The 18562-nt window shown below is 40.3% G+C and overlaps 2 protein-coding genes across 3 annotated transcripts in view; one reads left to right on the forward strand and one right to left on the reverse strand.

Annotated features, from left to right (window-relative positions):
• ALDH1L2 (aldehyde dehydrogenase 1 family member L2) overlaps window positions 1–1263 on the reverse strand; it is a 34372-nt gene extending 33109 nt beyond the window's left edge. The window contains exon 1 of the mRNA XM_084505506.1: window positions 1184–1263. Within this exon, the coding sequence (XP_084361632.1) occupies window positions 1184–1234 (51 nt within the window). The 5' untranslated portion in view covers window positions 1235–1263. The remainder of the gene's footprint in view (window positions 1–1183) is intronic.
• Window positions 1264–7710: 6447 nt separating this feature from the next.
• Window positions 7711–18562, forward strand: part of WASHC4 (WASH complex subunit 4) — a 42079-nt gene continuing 31227 nt past the window's right edge. For both annotated transcript variants that reach the window (XM_084533382.1, XM_084533383.1), the window contains exons 1-7: window positions 7711–7807; window positions 10896–11035; window positions 11888–11941; window positions 12081–12146; window positions 12308–12353; window positions 14922–14989; window positions 17958–18040. In XM_084533382.1, coding sequence (XP_084389508.1) covers window positions 7747–7807; window positions 10896–11035; window positions 11888–11941; window positions 12081–12146; window positions 12308–12353; window positions 14922–14989; window positions 17958–18040 — 518 coding nt within the window. In that variant the 5' untranslated portion in view covers window positions 7711–7746. The remainder of the gene's footprint in view (window positions 7808–10895; window positions 11036–11887; window positions 11942–12080; window positions 12147–12307; window positions 12354–14921; window positions 14990–17957; window positions 18041–18562) is intronic.

Genomic DNA, 18562 nt, shown 5'->3' on the forward strand with positions numbered 1-18562 from the left:
AAAGCATAGGTTTTTTTCATTGCCCTAATATGAACGCATAGCTTTAAGTTAAATTTCCCAATCTGAAAATTCTGGCCGTGCCATCTGCTGATACAGAGCTGGAACTGATTCCACAATAGCTCATTAAAACATACACATCATTTTGTTTGCTTCCATTCTGGTTCTTTTTTTTTTTTTTTTTTTTTTTCCTTCAAAACACCCAATCCAAAAGAAAATTAATCAGTAGAATTAAGCACCGTATAGAGAAGCAGCCTGACAAATACTGGCAACTATCTTGTCAAGTACTACTGCCTAAAATTGGAAGACAAGTCCAAGAGTTGCATTTTCTTCTTTCGTAAGAGTCTAATGCAATAAGACATTTGCGGAGAAGAATATTTATTTCATAGATAAAACCTATTTTCTGTCACTGCCTCTTTTGTACATGGGTATATATACATGTCTAACAGTTAATGGGTCAATCAAATTTCATGAAGGCTAATGTTTGGTAACTGCTGTCAAATAGACGACAACATTTTATTTCTTCGCTATACGAATTTAGCGAAGATTTTAATATCGCTACATCTTCTCAAGGATGAATTTTAGATCCCGCTGGCTTTGAAAGCTGGCTTTCTGTTGAGCATCCCCCTGCGTGTGCTAAATCCCGCTGCCCCACGCTGAAGCCTCCCGCAGAGCCTCCGTCCCATCGCGCCCCCAGCAGCCAGCCACTCGGTCATTCATTCCCCCTGCGGGCACCGCTGACTGCAGTCCCCAAAGCCCCTCGTTAAACCCCTCCGTTCCCAGCCTTCCCGGAGGGCTGCTGTCCTTGTGCCAGACAAAGAGCACTCCTCGGGGCAGCACAGATCCTCTCCCAGCCTCAGCCGGCCGGGGCAGGCAGCCGGACAGCCCGCAGCGGGCGCTGCGCTCTCCGTGCCTTTAGCGGGACGGGGAGCGGGGCTGGGGGCAAACCGGGCACCCCGCAAAGCCGCTGCGGGGGGAATTTAGGCCGGCAGCAGGGCAAGGCCCCCGCTGGCAGCCCCGGGCCCGGCGGAGGCAGGAGACAAGGGCAGGGGGCCTGCAGCCCCGGGCAGGGCTCTGGGGGTCCCTCAGCGCCGCACCCCCACCAAACCCCCCGGCCACCCCCGGCCTTCCCCTTACCCCTCGTCCCCCAAACCCTGCATCTCCCCGCTCCCCCCCGGCTGCTCACCGCGCCCGTGGTGCAGATCGTCCTCAGCAGCCGCGGGGCCGCCCGCAGCATCTTGCGGATGCTCCGCCGGGGGGGCTGCCTCCCCCTCGCCGCCCTCCCTCTTCCCTCCTTCCCCCCCCCCCGCACCCCCCTACCCCTTCCACGGCCCCGCCGAGCCGAAGGACGAGCCCCGGCACCGGCACCGGCGGCACCGGCGGCGGCAGCGCCTCGTCTGATGCAACCCGCGCCGATGCCGCTGGCTCCGCGCCAGCCCGGGCGGCCTCGGCCGTGGCGCCGCGCCCCCGCCCGGGGCCCGGGCTCGGTGGGTGCATGGAGGAGGTCCCACACCTGCAGCATGGCACCCCTAATCCCCCCCTCTGTACCCCCACGCTGCCCCCGGTACCCTCACAGCCGCCCCCGGTATCCCCACGCACCCCCTGAGGGGCAGCCCCCCGGCCGGGTTCGAGGGGTGGTGAGGGGAGCCCGGGACCCCCCGGGGACTGGAGGAGGCTCTGGATGAGGTTTGTCACCCACTCCCATTCCACGGTGGCCTTGGGACCAGTGGTGACAGGGGAAGGACCAGGCAGGTGATCGGCTGTTGCTGCAAAAATGCCAGTGCTGGGCATTCTGGAGCCCCGTGTTACTGCCAGCATCGCTGGATATGCCAAGCAGCTCATTTATTTAATAATTAAAAAAAAAAAAAATCCTCCCTGACCTCCTCTGAGGTCCTCTCGTAACATAAAGTTTTCGACCTTCGCACCTTTCTAAAGTTGTGACAAAAGCTTCTTGTTGCAGGTATGGAGAAGATTGGGAAAACACACATTCAAAGTGCCAAAAATATCCTAAGGCAAATGGAAATGACCCCAGAAGGACCATGAAGAGCAAAACAGCAGAAACTCTGACAGTAGTATAAGCATGATTGCTAACTGGGTCAGGTTTAAAACTAAGAAATAAATATTTGTAAATAGAGGTGGGTGCAAGGCTGAAACACACCCTGTTTCTGTCAAGAAAACAAGGAGGAAAAAAGCGGAGAAGTTGGTCATCATATGGCTGCCTTGTGAACCACATCAGAGAAGTAAGTGCAATGCTTATGCCAAATTCATAACATGCAGAGATCTTGTCACAGTAGAAAACAGCAGAAAAGATCTTGCCCAGTACTCGCAGCCATTTCTCACGGCTTTTCTGCAGAAGATCTGTGATAGCAGTGTCCAGGGTTTAAATACAAGGCCCTCATCCTCTTCTTTGGGGCGCTGCAATTGCCCAGCCAGACCTGAAGAAGAACGTGGCCGCAGAGCTGCTGCTGCTTCTCTGTGCTCAGGGATGTGGGAAGCAGGGTCACTGCATTGCACTGGTCCCACAAGGAGAGGTGATGCTTCCCCCATGGAGTACAGCGACACGAGGGTTTGTTTTACAACCCACACCATTCCTTGATTTACTTCTATGTAGACGAAATATACCCTGCCCCTTACTCAAGGCAGTCCTGTAAGAATAGGTGACATGGAGTGGAACCTGTAGAAATTATAACTAAAATAAACCACTGGACTTTGTTTTTGCAATGAAGATTCAACACAGACAACCACTAGCCAGTTCCTGTAATTTCCTCTCTTTCTAGGTTTAAAACCTAGAGGACTACCTTCTCCAGTTGATTGAAGTTTCTTCTTATGATGCTTTCATTTGGGGTATATGGGGACTTACTAGGCTATGGAACAGTCTACTGAGGGCATCAGCAAGTTCCTTTGCTCTGAGACACTGAAAACTGAATTGGTTAAACTCGTAGAATTCATCAAAAAGTTCCACTAATGAGGAAGAAGAACACAATTATAGAAGTGGTTCCTTCCCTATTATCCATGGTATTATGAGTTTAAAAAGAAGGGTGTGCAGTAATTCCAGATTTTCAATAAGAAAGCTTCAAAATTTTCCTTCCTGACTTATTTTTAAAGCCCAATGTATTCTATTGTTACTGACTACTTCTATGGGATGTGGCCTCATATCTTCTAATTATCTCACATAAAATCTACCAAACTTCACCACTAAAGGTGTTTTCTTCAAACAAACCCTTTTAAAATTGCATAATAAAACCATAACTAAATAAAACAGGGAATAAAAGAAAATGGCCTGCCCAAACCCTTAATCTTGTTGGACTAATGCATCATTTAATTACTACAGGCAGCATTCATCTGAAATGCTTGTTGTTATTTATTTATTTATTTTTTAAAATTAAATTTTGTTTTGTTTTGTTTTGTTTTTTAAGAAATATTAAAAATTGCATAGTTTGATCGGTCATGTATCTCTCCAAGGACTATACACATGCAAGCACATGACAGTCCTTTTGGCAGCTGACTGAAACTATGATGTACACAAATACAAGGTACAGGCACCTGGTCCCTTACTAAAGGAACTGCTTCACTCCCTCAGACAGCAGGAGGAAGCAGCATAGGGCAGCCTTCATACAGTGATCCAGTTGCACAAATTCCATACAACAGAGCGCAAACAACTTCTGCTGTTGGCTGGCATCAGAAATGCTCCTGTACTACAAAGCGTGGAGCTGGATTCAAACACTGCCAAAGTTCATGAAGCTCCAGGTCCTGGTTTGTGATCCCAAATCCTCTCCAACTACAATACCACATACTTGGCATTTAGCAGTTGACATGCAGGCTTACGGCAAAATACCCGCTGTTCCTAGATAAGCAATTTGTAATGACTCATGGCTCTATTCCTTCTACACCCACAACACAGTACATACAACACTTCATGTGCCAAGCATCAGCTTTTTAATTAGTTGGCATACCTTGGTCTCCAAAACACAACTCCAAACCCACTGAGAAACTGATACATCTCCATTTATCATGTCTAGATGGCTTTACTTCACAAACTATTAAAATGGTGGGTGACACAAGGGAAAAATCAGTGGATAAGGTGTCCATTGTCAGCAGAGCCTCAATGTAAAGAAGAGGAGTGGATTAGGGTGCAAGCTTTATTTTAGATTTTGTAGTAATGAAGAGGGGCAAGGAAACAAACAGGGATAAGGACATGCTAAATAACATGCCAGCATGGTATTTGCATGCTATCAGCTTTTTTCTTGTGATCAGTGATGAACTCATCATATGCAAGGGTGTGCAACCAATATGCAACTCATCATAATGCAAACTCATCATAATGCAAAACTCTTCATAATGCAAAACAAACAAACAAACAAACAAAAAACACTTAAATTGAATATGTAGAATTTCAGGGATCGGCGTAAATATTCACAATCGATTCAAATTGGAGGTTTCTTTGTCATGCAGGCAATGACTGTATTGATGTGTCTGAGAATGAGCAGTAGTAGTACCTTGCAAATTATAAACATTTCTCATTCATTTGGGGAGAAATCCTAGCTCTGGTGATAATCAGTGTAGATTTTTTGCAATTGATTTGCTGCACATTCTATACATTGTTTTCTCTCTGGATATCTTTCTGGTCTCGTTTCTTAAATCCAGAGGTTAACTTGAAGGAAATTGCAATTATCCATAGTAAGCTTTCCAGCACTGCCTTCTCCCTAACCCAGCTAGCTTCTGTTCCCTACTTTCCCGGTGGTGTATGTTCACAAGTTGCACAGTTATAAGGTGCTACGTATACCGATGTGAAACACAAATACCATTCAGCAGTTAAACATGCTTGTAAAACAGCATGCTTACAAAGCAAAATGTGTTTGTATGTGCAGAAATGTACAGAACAAACGTGAGACCTAACCCAGCTGAACTTTATAAATCCTCACTAGTTTCTGTAAAGCAAAAGTTTCTCAGTGTCTTTAAAGATATCATCATGAGTTGGCACGACTGCTGCGGAAGGCTGTGTTCCATGGGATGCCGAGTACGTGCACATACTGAAGTACTTGGGAAACTGCTCGATCTTCCAGGATTTGTTTTCTTTTGAAAACCATACCCTGGGATTTAGCAAATGACTGAACTAGATCTGTATAGCCTTTTTGTCATTGGAAATCAGCCTTGATGGGGATTTTCATGACGAAGAAAGATTTGGTCATAGTTCAGACCTTAATTCCTCAGGAGTACTTTACAGTTCATCCAGTTTTAAAGACTGAGTAATTAAAAAATATAAAGTAAGGCTTTGTACTGGTTATTCCCTAACTATGCTAATTGCATGACAAGTTTCAACTCAGATTTTGTACAAGAGCAACTTTTCTTGTTTTGTCATGTGCTAATGCAAGATTTCATGGGAAACTTTAATTTCTTGTTTTTCTCTGCAGTGTTTATGTATAAAACTGTGGGGTTTAGTTTGTTTGTTTTTCCTCCATTTGGGTCTTATATCCACTTCAGGCTAGAAACACACATGATAGCAAAGTTTTCACAGCCTAGTCATACAGATTTTCTGCCAGCTATACAACCACCTAAAGCTGTATGTTTGGCATTTCATTTTTTCCAGAGTAGTCAAAAGGGGGTATATATTTGATGAGGAAAGGGAATTACTTTACTAATTTAAGCAGTAGAAAAAATTATCATGTTCATGTGCCTTACTCAAATGCATAAATGGACTTTTCTCATATTCCATACAATAGACAAGAAACTACTTTTGTAAAATTTGATATTATCTTTGTGGATCGGAGTTGCAAAGAGCAAGTCTCAGACAGTAAAACTTTTCTGGGAATCCTGCCATAAAAATTGAGGAAGAACTTTATTTAAAATATTCCGAGAGCTCAGCATTGAATGTTCCACAGACAACGAATGTATAGCAGAGCTGGTTTCCTGCAGATTCAGCAAGCCAAATGCTTTCTCCTATAAGTAACTACAAGTCTGTCAAGCTTGGTGGAACTCTGCCTGTATACACTAAAAGCAATTTTTGCTCTGGATGCTTTCACCATTTTTAAAAAATAAAATGGTTCCTGCTCAGATGCAGTGTTAAAGTTTTCACCGAGCTGTCAACTATCATAAAAATTCTGTTAAAAATACCAGGTAACTGTGTTGTCTAATCTTTAGTGATGGTTCTGACTGGGATAACTTCAAAGGAAAATAAAAGGTTAATACCTCACACAGTCGAGCTCATGTTGATTTACAAAGTCATAGATAACTAGCCACTTCATAAATAAAAGAGTCATAGTACCAAGTTAATTATACTGTATTTTGGACTTTATTCTCTCAACTACCCTTTCTAGTACTCAGGTATAACAAATAATTTCAACCAGTACATATTTATGTAAGACTCAGTTCATGTGAAATCTTACTTTCATGGTCATTTTCGTCTAGTCAAAAGAAATGATTGCTTTATCAAGTGTGCCTCTTCAGTAATATTTAAATTACCAAAAATGACTGTGTTAAACAAAGTCTAAAGATTTTTTTCTGACTACTGTATTTTCTGAAGACAGTAAGATATTGAAGCAATCTTTTTATAAGCTTGTACCAAATAAAAACATCCTGGTACATGTGAAAGCCCTAAGTTGTCACCTGAATTTCAGAAAAGATGCTCATGAAACGTGTCAATAATTTCACATGTGCCAACAGCATATGGCCACTCACTGATCAGTCAGCACAGTAAATTTATCAGCCAGAGCCGAGCTAGACTTGCTGTCACTGAAACAACAGGCTTCAGGATGAAGTCCAAGTAAGATTTCCAGAAGAAACAGAAATTCCACCAGCATCTAGAATTGACCTAAATTTCAGTGTCAGCAACAAACACTGCCACCTAGTGTTTCACAAGATAATCAATTAGTCTTTGAAATTACCGCATCGTGAATGCCAGGGTAAAATGTCACTGGTGTATTTGAGTCTAATTGTGATGTTATGAGTTATGCAGCCTCCTGCTCCTTTTTAAAAAATGCAGTATGTTAATAAAGTGTATTCGAAATCAATTTCCTTTCCCCGTATTCAAAATAAGGCTTGCCTCTGATTATGCTACGGTTGTCCTGGTGTATTTAGTGTGGTCCCTGTGTAACCCAGCTATAGCTGGGTTACCTGGCCTGCAGCTGTGCTGGTCCCAGCCCTGCAATAAGCAGCCCCACAGCGTTTTACCCTTTACAATTTCAGCTCAGACGCGGGGCAGTGGTGCAGTCACCATCCCTGGAGGTCTTTAAAAGACGTTTAGATGTAGAGCTTAGGGATATGGTTTAGTGGAGGACTGTTAGCGTTAGGTCAGAGGTTGGACTCGATGATCTTGAGGTCTCTTCCAACCTAGAAATTCTGTGACTCTGTGATTCTGCAGGCAGGGCGCTGCTGAGTACCAGCTCTACGCGTTTCAGCCTCGTGCTGAAGCCATCCAGCAGAGCTCAAGGACCCATTTTTCTGAGGCGGATCAACAAGATGTGCTTGGTGACTACTTTTTACGCGTTTACGGGCGGTTTTCCACAGCCAAAAGAAAAAATATTGTAAAAAATAAAATAAAATAAAATAAAAATACAAAGATCGCTGCAAAAGGCTTTGCTCCAGCTCTGACTGGAGCCTGCCTCTTCCCTGCCCTCAGCACCCACCCCCATGCCCGCTGAGGGGCCGGGCCGGCGGGGCCCCGCTCTCCGCCTCCATTTCCCAGCGGCAGCGGGGCCGGAAGCGCCGTGCGCCTGACTCGGGCGGCGGGGGGCGGTGGTGGCGGTGGTGGCGATGGCGCTGGAGACGCTGTCCCCGGACTGGGAGTTCGGCCGCCGCGACGACGGCTCGCAGAGTGAGTGGCGGGAACGGCCTGAGGGGACGGGGCGGGGCGGCGGTTGGCGGGCTGAGGGGAGCCGGCGGCCATCGCCGCCCTCTGCCCCAGCCGCCCCCCGTCCCCTCGTGTCCCCCTCACAGCGGGGAGGTGCTGCCAGGGTCCTTCCCCATTTCATCCCCTCGCTCATCGTTATTTTTTTTTTTTCGAAGTGTTTCTCCCTGTTTAGCCGGAGAAGGCAGCTCGGGATAAGTTAGCTTCTGCTGATGCAGGGTTTTTGTGGAGGTCGCTTGCTGTTTCCCCCGTAGAAAAATCACTGTGAGCCCTCGTGATGCTTGGTGCTTTGGCAGCATCTGTCAAAACCCCACATTTCTCCCTGACCTACTTAAACAGGGGGTGTACGCGGTTGCACAGCTTCCAGCGTGACCAAATTAACGGTGCCAGGTGTTGCCGTGAAAATGTGTCACTCGTGGGCCCAGTGGTTGATGTACAGAGCTATCCCCAAGGATGTGGCTGGTGGTACCGCGTGCGTTTCATCTGGCTCTCAGTGGAAGGCGAAGCTGCCCTGAGCTGAGCTTCTTAGCAGCTCTCCAGCCAAGCGGGGCTTTTGCACAAATTGTCAGGTCTCCCTCTCGGTCTTTATCGACGTTGAGTGCAGCCAGGAGAACCTCACGTGCCCTCATGCACTCCATTACCACCATCTTGCCAGGGAACAGAATGCAGCTCTCAAAGAAAAGCCAAAACAAAAACCACCGAAGAACTCTAATGACTTGAAAATTACTTGTTTTTCTGTCTATTTTCTCTTTATATCACTAATCTTTAGAAGTTACAGTCTTCTCAATGGAGGAAACAGGACGCTGAGCAAGTCCGGTTTATTGCATCTTTGTCCTAGGTATTTATGGACACAGCACTTGCAAATCCTGCCGGTGCAATAAATTCACTGAGTATTGGCATTGCTGACTGTATGGAAGAAGATTAAATGAAGCTGGGGGAATCTGTACTGCTGAGTGGATCCTTGCATTGTTCCAGCTGTAAAGCTTTCATTTTATCACCAGACAAGAAGCTAAATCAAACTTTATTGTAATCAGATAATGCCTTATGAAGTAGGCATCTTTTGCTTGGAAGAAAAGGAGAATATCTCTGATTTCTTTTTCTTTCTCCATGCAATCTAGTTTGTTTAGGAATTTTTTTTGCATCTTAAAAAGTTTCCCCCGTCTCCAAGTCATGTTTTATCAGTTCAACTCTATTTACATCTGGCTAGCTAATAGTTCTCACTCTCATGTCTACTGTAGAAATATGGTGATAAACTATTCAAACCTTTTATTTTTATTTTTTTTTTAATGATCTGTACAAGGCAGCAAATCAATAACCATCTATTTGGCAATACTTAATATCCTTTAAGTTGAACTATAGCATTGTTTAAATGCATCATTTGGCTGTTGGAAAGATGACAGCTTGTGGGTTTCTAGCAGAATGCTGCTGTGAGATTTTGTCTGAGGTGTGCTGCCTGTTTAGTTTCAGGGAATTGATTTGAACAGCAGTGTCCATTTCTTACTCTTACATGATTTTTAATTGTTTTTCTTTTCAGTTCTTCTTATAAAGCCACAATACCCCTTTCAATTTCTCTGTTCTTAGCTTTGCCTTTTTTTTTGTGTGTGAAGGGAGAAGGTGGAACTGGGGGAATAGAACAGCAAGCTTCTATAAGAATTTAAGTTTCCATGCTCTGCAAAATTGTCTCAGAGTAAAGTACTGCAGCTGTCACGATGGCTAGTTAAACTCCATCCTGCAGGGCCCTGCATCCATCAGTTTTACTGTTTTACCGCAGCAGAGCTTCCAGAAGATGCACTGAGAGAAACCTGGAAGATGGGCCAAACTGATGGAATAGAACAATATGATGATACGACACAAGGGATATGCATCTGTGTCTGGTGTGCGTGCTGCTGACGGAGAGCTTTTAGTTCACTTGCTTTTTGTCTGTTTACGTGAAATTCAGTTTCCTTATTTTGATGGCGCCTGTACATCAGCAGGTCCACGGGTACAGGTGGAGCCCCATGGGTTGGTTTGCCATGCATCTTGGTTAGACTTTTTAGTCCTTTAAGGCTCACATTGCTGCTGGTTTCAAATTAGTAGTTCAGAAATAGTTCAGGAAAGTTTGCTCTTTACAGCAATCATTTTTCCCTCTCAGTTTCAACTTTCCTGTGCAGAGAACTTCTCATCTCTCTTCATCTGTCTTTATTCATTCTTCCCCGTTACGCCTGGTGAAGTATCCCCACCATGGATTTTCTCTGCTTCCAAGAAATGTCCAAAGGATCCTTGGTTTAGCAGCACTCCTCCACTGAAGTAGCCAGCTACCATTTATCTCAGTTATGGGCAGCTTACATGAGTAGAGGTTAAACACCCGCCCAAAAAGTGTATTTTATACATCTTTACAAAAGATAACCATCTATTTGGCATCTTTACAAAACATGTATAAAAACTTTATAGAGCAACCTACTTGCTAAAATGTGAAAAGGGCCTTAAATCACGACTTAAGCAAAAAAGAGTACTCTCTGCAGAGTTGTCTTCCTGTTTAGGCAAAGTTCCTTTTTTTTAGCTGACTTGCATTCTTTTATTGATTTAGTCACTTATATAATCCTATCTTCAGTGAGTAGCAGAAGATCGTAAGCTGTAAGATGTGTAGTCTAATAGGGGGAAGACACTTCAGTCTTCACACGAGAAAGGATTGTAGTTCCTTTCTGAGGATAAGCCTTGAGCTGTGATCATTCAGTAGCTCAGATAATGCAACTAAGCCAGTAGTTGTCTTTGCGTAAATATATATATAAATTTAAAAAATAACTCTGTATATATAAATTTAAAAAATAACTTTCTTAAATGTTTGATGCTCTTTAATATCTGGGTTTCCTTGAAACCGACACTGAGCTGTATGTTTGTTGTTAAAACAAGAGCTTTGTAGTGAAAAGATGCAGTAGTATTAAGGAGATAATGCCGCAGCAAAATGAGGAATGCAGTGCTACAATGCTAAAGAGCAACAGATTAAAACTTTTATAAGCTTTTGGGTATTGCAGTTTGCTGAATATTCTGTAAAACTGTAAATGTTATGAATTCTCAGAAATCCATGCTGAAGTGGAGTTGAAGAATTACGGAAAATTTCTTGAGGAGTATGCATCTCAGCTGAAGAGGATTGAAGATGCTTTGGATGACTCTGTTGGAGATGTCTGGGACTTCAGTCTTGATCCCATTGCGTTAAAGGTCTTCATACACTTTTTAATATGCATTAAAACTGTAATGTGCCTTCTAAACTAATACTGTTTTAATCATCAAACAATTATTTGCCTCATATCACAAGAAAAGTTGTTTTCATATTATTGCTTTCCAGTCCTTTGGGTATTAGTGGAAGCTAAATGAATGTCCTAATGCTCCCTAATATATGTGTAAATGCAGAGTGAGCTGTGTGTTTATGCTTATAGCTGTGCTTTCGAATGGCCTTAAATATAAATATATATGTATTTAGAAAATCAAAATACACAGTATTTTCCTTCTTACAGAAGTGTTTTTTTCCCTGCCTATAAGTTTTCTGTGGAGCATGTTTTTTTTTCTTCACCAAACTTGCGCGTATCATTTAAAAGCACTTTGGCTTTTGTTACCACATAGAACTTGTCTGTGCAGAAGATGTTGTCTCAATCCTCTGTTCACATGATGTGGGCTGCTACAGCACTGGATGTATATGAACTAGTCAGTCTCATGGCTGACTTCAGTAGAAAATGTCAGTGCCTGCATGCAAATTTTTTTTGTTTGTTTGTTTTTTGCATGCACCATAATGACCATGTTGTTGCTTTCCAAGTTCTGTGAGTAAATTGTTATAAATGCCATATAGTGTAGCCAGTTATTTCCCTTTCTGCATAAATGTGAAGAGTGAAGGCTTCCTGCAGCACAGGTTTGCAGTAATGTGCTATTAGTAGTCCTTTTATTACTGACCTTACTTGAGATTAAACTGTAAAAAAAATAAATAATATATATATACACATACTAACTACCCAGCTGGATAACTGTGGTTTTGACAAGTGTTTTATAAAGTTTGTTTTTGTTTTTTAATAATTTTAGCTTCTGCCTTACGAACAGTCCTCTCTACTGGAGCTCATAAAGACAGAAAACAAGGTAAGTGCTTACAAGAGGGGGGAAGAATAATAAGTTATTCTAGCTAAAACCAAGCCCTTTTAAACATGAAAAATACTCTAAAGATTTTCACTTGATGTGGTTATCTATTTAATCTATTTTTTTTGTCTTTTGAATCTAGGTTCTAAACAAAGTAATAACCGTGTATGCTGCCCTTTGCTGTGAAATAAAGAAGTTAAAATATGAGGTAAATTCAGCTGTTACTATGTGCATGGAAATGTTTGCAGATTGGCAAGATGACATATAGATTATTATTTTGCAATAAAGAAACAAGTTATAATGTCTAAATTTTTGTAGCATGATTACATATATACTATTTAAAAAACAAATTTCTGTTTTTGTTGTTAGGCAGAAACTAAATTTTATAACGGCCTCTTGTTTTATGGAGAAGGAGGTAAGTAGCTCCCTTTCCAGTAAAAGTTTGTAGTTTTACTTAATTACTTCAGGTTATGTTAAATGCTACAGTAAGTGTAATTTTATATTACGGATACGTGCTTTCACTATGTCTTTGAGTGATGAATGTTAAGAAATGGACTTGATGAGTACAGAGATAGCATTAAAACTTCATCTATAAAGCCCCGTTATCTGCATTAAGTATTGTCACATTAATAGGAAGTTTCGTTGCACCCTTACATGAGAAGTAGGGAGCATGGACTGTTGACATTTTTCTGACAAATGGCTTTTAAGTACAGATACTGAGAGAATGCATGAGATGTATAAAGGCAGTACATCTGAAATACATCATGACTCTTTTTTTTTTCCATGATAAACATCTAGGCTTCTTTTTTTTTTTTTTAAATGAGATTATATTTATGCTGTACAGAAACCTGTAGCAGCTATTTTTCAAAGTATGGCATTGAATACCTGTGTTTCATATGTGAATATTTTATCCTAAAACAGCATATTTCATATTAGGACTGTTTTTTGTATTGGTTGTAGTGAAACCGTAAATTTGCAATTTGATTGCAATAAGACAATGCAACTGTTAATAAATACTTAGACCAAGTCTTATTATATGATGACTTTATTCATAAGATCAGCTTTTTTAGGAAAAACTACAGCATGTTAATGTCATCTTCTGCACTTCAAATGAAAGCAGTATTACTCATTACTGCTGCTTAGACCGTGATATAATACAGGGACAAAAGTGGCTGAAACTCAGTTGAGTTGACAAACCCTGAAAACCGTTTTTTTTCACGGAATTTAACTGGTAACTCACCCAAGGGGTCAGCCTTAAGCTTCTACATTAAAGGTTGCTAGTCTCGAAGTAAGCAAAGATCTCAGTCCTAAGGACTCAAATGTATTAATGATTTAGGGACATGCTACCTAGCTTTGTTTTCTGATTCAGAAATGTGAGATGGAGGAAAGCATGCTCCTTTCCGAGTAGTTTTCTATAAAGGTTTTTTTTTAATTAAAAAAAAAATAAAAAATCAAGAGCCTTGACTGCAACAGAAGTATGGGGGAATTCTTTTAAGTTCTCTATAAGATGTCTGTTGTGGTTCAGTTGAGAAATGTCAAAAAAAAAAAAAAAAAAGTGTGGGTCTTGTGTTGTTGTTTTTTTTTTTTTTTGTAGATTCTCACTTATTGTCAGACATGGTTTTTAATATCTGAAAAGGAAGTGCAAATATAATTGCACTTAATTGATTGCACAAAATAATAGTAGGGGTCTCTCAAAAGCTTTTCATGTCTCTAGCATGAAAAAAGGCAGACTGTTGTAGATTAGTATGTTAACACAGCAGTTTTATTTCTGCTTCCGTGGTCCATAAGGAATGCTTCTGAATGGCAGAAATTGAGAGGCCAACCTTCTGTGGTTTGGGATGTAAAAATGATATTCCCTGCTCCCAGATCCCTCCTCATAGCATATGCTTTGATAACAAGTAGCTTGCTTACTTAGATAGCAAAACCACTGCCTCGAGGCTGTATATATATATATATATATATAAAATCGGTATATAGAAACATTTTTTTCATCTTGTCCTTTAAGTAACTAGGGCTAGTGTGGGAATTTCAGGACATTGGATTGCTTTTTGGGTCATTTGCTAATCTCAGTAGAGTAAAGGTTATGTAACAAAGGTGCAAAGGGGAAGGATGCAGTGTTTAATTGGAGCTCTGGGACAAAAATTGTAATGGTTATGGAGGCTCCTTTAGACTCTGGTGATTGCTCTTAAAAAGCATTTTTATGAAGCAAAAGACCAGAAATCTAAAACTAAACGCTGTTTAGGAGTTTCCCTCTACAGGTTGAAAGGTCATCTCTGTAACAGGAGACTGCTTTCCTCTAACGTGGTGTCATTTCTTTTGTGGGTAAACTTGCAGTTATAAGCTGTTTTCACTCAGAGTGGCCCAACAGAAAAATCTTAAGTCTAGAGCATTAATCTGCCATGACATTACCTGACAATAGTCTTTTTAGTATTAAAACTGTTTCAGCAGTCCAAAAGAATTTGACGTTGGTGATACAATTATCGTATCTCATAGTACCATGTTACTCCACTTTGACATACAAGTAGTGCTTTGGAGCTGTGGTGAGAACCAGTTCTATTATACTGCATGATGTATAGGAGAAGGAAAACAAATTTCTTTAGGAACTTTTATTCTACACAGCTTTTCATCTTTGTTTTACGATGCAATATATTTGTTCAGTTAATAGCTATACCAGTAGGCATTCCTTGCAATGTATAAATGCCTTGCTTTTTACAGACTTTTTAATGGAAATTTTATATCAAAGTTATATCCTTTAAAGAACTATATTTTATAGATTTTATTTTCTTTCATATTCTGGAGTTTTTTCTTTCCTGCTATATGTGTAGCTTAAACTAATTTTTAATGTGAAAACTAAATTAAAAGCTTTTAAAGTTCTGTCAGTAAGCTTTTATTTATGTGTTCTGCTTGTATGACATACAAATGGTTTGGAGGGCAAGCTTCAGAATTTGATGAATAAAGTAGTGACAAATCTTTGTTTTTCAAGGCACAGATTCCAGCATGGTAGAAGGAGATTGCCAAATACAGATGGGAAGATTTATTTCCTTCTTGCAGGTAGAGTATCTTTTGATTCTGACAGCAATTATAATCTTAATTTTATTTGCAACATGGATTTAGCAACCTCCAGTATCCTGCCTGCATGTTGCTGAAAGGTACTGCAGTCATTTGATAGTCAATGTTTTGCCTGTAGATGCATTGCAACCAGCTCACTTACAAGACAGCTGTGTAAGTTGGGTTGGTAATCTGTCGGTCTTTACTTTAGCTTTTATTTTTTTTGTTTCTTCATATGCATCTAAAATTCAAGTAGTCTAATGAGAGAATAAATTATGGCTTGTGTAATCACTGTACAGAGAAATTAGCATTAAGCAAATTTAAATAAGAGTGTAAACTGAGGTTGTTTCATTTGATAGTAATGCTAAAGATCTCTAATCTTATGGCTTCAATTTTTTCAAGTTTTAGTTTTCATTGAAAACTGGGCTTCAATTATTTGTTTATACATTGTTGTGTAGCTATTGGGGCCAAATTAGAATGTATCTGGAAAAAAATTGCTTGCACCTCTCTTAAGCTTTCAGGAAAGAATATTCATTATTTTGGATGAAAAAAGAATCAGTTTCTTCTAAGGATTTCCTGTGCTTTTGGATTTCAGTCTACTATGATTTTTTTTTTTCCTTCATTATAGCTTGACTGTCCTGTTCCAAAGATGTTTCTATTTTTATGCAGTATTGCTTGAAGTGGAGAAGATACAGGAAACTTTCATTATGCTTAAACAATTTCTTGTATAATAAAAGTTAAAATTTCAGTTCTTGCTGTATACTAGTATGGCAGTACTCATTTAGTTGCCATTAATAGTTGAGTGCCAGAGGCTGTTGTTTCTTAGCCTCTTTTTCCATGCCTATGTGCAGTTAGTTTTTGTGATATCTTTTTTTTTTTTCTTTCTATTTTATTCAGACTTTTTGTCCTATCAACATTGTAAATTTTTTCTTTAATACTCTATTTCTTATTGAGCAGATGTTTGAGAGATGGTGGTGGTTCTGAGAAGGGGCTACTGTACACTTGTGTTCTATCTTTTGAGATGGAAGTTGAGAGCAGCGTGACTGGTTGTCTGGATAGCTTCAGCATATGTGCATTATAAAACCCACCCTGTAGCGCAAACTTACGTACACTTAGGTGGTATATCCTATTAAGAGTATTTATAGTAGAAATGCTACATAAATACAGCAGCCTTGCTTGCAAACCAACTCTGTATATCTGCTACTATGGTTTGCTGAACGTTGAGCAACTTGGAAAGAAGGCAGACAGAGGACATTGCTCTGGAGGGAAGGTTACTGTGCTAACAGGCTTGTATTAATTTGGTAAAGCGGTGTGGGGAACTTTTTCATTTTTGAGTCTTTTTCAACTGTTGTGTTCCTCTGAAGTTGCTCAGTTGTAGCAAATTGACTGGGGGATGCTGCTGTGGTCAAAGTTACAAGCGTTTCTATGAGGGCAGTGTAAAAATATGAATGAAGACTGCAGGAGAGGTGAAATGTTGTTTCTATGTAGCTAACGTGTATCTACTGATTTATGGGCTCTTCTGAGTTAGATTTCTTGGTATGCAGACAACATTGAGAATTTAATTAACTAGATGCCATAGACTATTGGTTTGCTATGTAAAAACGTTTAAAAAAAAAATCAAATTAATGCCATGAAACACTAGTAGGTTGTCTTCTTGCGGAAGAGAGTGCATTTGAAGAACTCTGAAAAAATGGCAATTATCTATATTAGGTAGCTGATAATACACATGTGCTGTTAAATTGGATCATTGGCTGGAAGTGTTAAGAAGGCAGCTGAAAGAAATTTTAAAAAGGCAATGGAAACATGATCTCAGTTGTCTATTAATCTGTTCTTCTGGAACCTGTGGGCTGGTTTCAGCTCAATTTGATAGAGTAATACAAATATAAGAAGTAATGACACTTTCATGTTTTGTGCAAACTGGTGACTAATAGAAGGCAGAAGCCCAAATAAGATCTATTTTTGATGGAGAAGAGAGAATTCAGCTGTTAGCCAGTCTTCTGGCAAGAACAGCAGGCTGTCTGCTTAGCCTGCGTGGGTTGTCTGCTATGGAGCCATCTGTGTGCTGACTGGCCACTCATCTCATGCAGACTCCTGCCTGGTAGGATTGTAAGATGCAATAATAAACAAACACTGTTCTGGTTAAGGGAAATGCAGATTCATTTACCCTGTTGCTTAAGGAACACCTTGTTAAAATCCATTATAGAAATTAAGATCTTTTTTTTTTTTCTGTGATCAAAGTTGACCTCTTCTTACTCATTTTGTACTATGTAACTGAGCACAAGTTCTGCTTTACTTAAGCATTTATCTCAAAGACTCTTTTTTTTTTTATTTTTTTAAGACAGTATTCTGTGGCTAAGCGTTTTTATAGAAGGCACAGGCTTCTGTATTAATTTCTCATTTGAATTTGTCTATCGCTGGCTTCCAGAGTGTGACGGTTGAATCTAGTGGGAAAAGGCTCAGCCCTTGCTATCAGGGATATTTGAATATTCCCTCTGAAGGTACCTGGGCACTGCTATTAAGTCACTTTTTACTGTCTAATAAATAGAACTCTTGCAGAGTTTTACAGCAAGATGTTTAAAGCATGCTGAGCTCCTAGAGGTGACTCTTTTCTGTACCTTCTCCAAAAACCCTGTATCCTTTTTTAAAATGTGATATTACACCGTCTACCTTGTCAAAACCATATGCAAGTCTGAAATCATTTCTGTTTTCTTTATTATGTTTTTATGTGTCTAAAGTGCTTATTGGTACTTTAATATTTCAGGTGGTACTAGGAGCTTTGTGCAGTAGCTTCTTGACCTAAACACAGATCTGTTTTCCATCCTGCTGTAGATCTGTCCACTGACTTGAATTAGGAATGTAGCTGGAACTTGTGCTGCAAGTTCAGTCGTTTATGTTCTGTATTTTGGAAGCAGCAACGCTGTTCACAAGGAGGGATTATACATACATATGCATTTATTTTCTTGTATTTCAGGAGCTGTCTTGCTTTGTTACACGATGCTATGAAGTGGTGGTGAATGTAGTGCATCAGTTGGCTGTTCTTTACACCAGCAACAAGTAATTATTCCCTGAAATGCTTTATCACATTTACGTAATTAAAAATGTATATAATATAAACACTCTACCAAAGGCATGGTCATTTTTGGAATATGACTATCTAGAGATGGTGCTGTGCTGTATAAGTTTGGGCTTCATAAGCCATTTTAAAAGTGTATTTTATTTTTGGAAAAGTCAGAGCTTTTATTTGATTAGATGCAAATGTTTTTTGTTTTTGTTTTTCCTCATTTTTGATAGATTTGGTATGTCGGAGGCACTTAGTCTTGATGTTCAAGAGATCCTCGTATTTTTCTTTCAGCTTTGTTCTGTTTGAGAGAGATTTCTTCTGTTGACTGGTACAGTAGATATCAGTAGCTTCCAAAGATTAAAAATCTGATCACTTTCACAGTTTAATGTTTAAATGTGTGGTCTTTGTCAATATTAAATCATCCACTGAGTTTAAAAACAAATTACTGTCACTTGCCATGTGAACCCATACTTTTGTGTATACAATGATAATTGGTGTATCTGAGGGAGAGGCAA

This window comes from Aythya ferina (genome assembly GCF_964211825.1).
Source record: "Aythya ferina genome assembly, chromosome: 1".
NCBI classification, from domain to species: domain Eukaryota; kingdom Metazoa; phylum Chordata; class Aves; order Anseriformes; family Anatidae; genus Aythya; species Aythya ferina.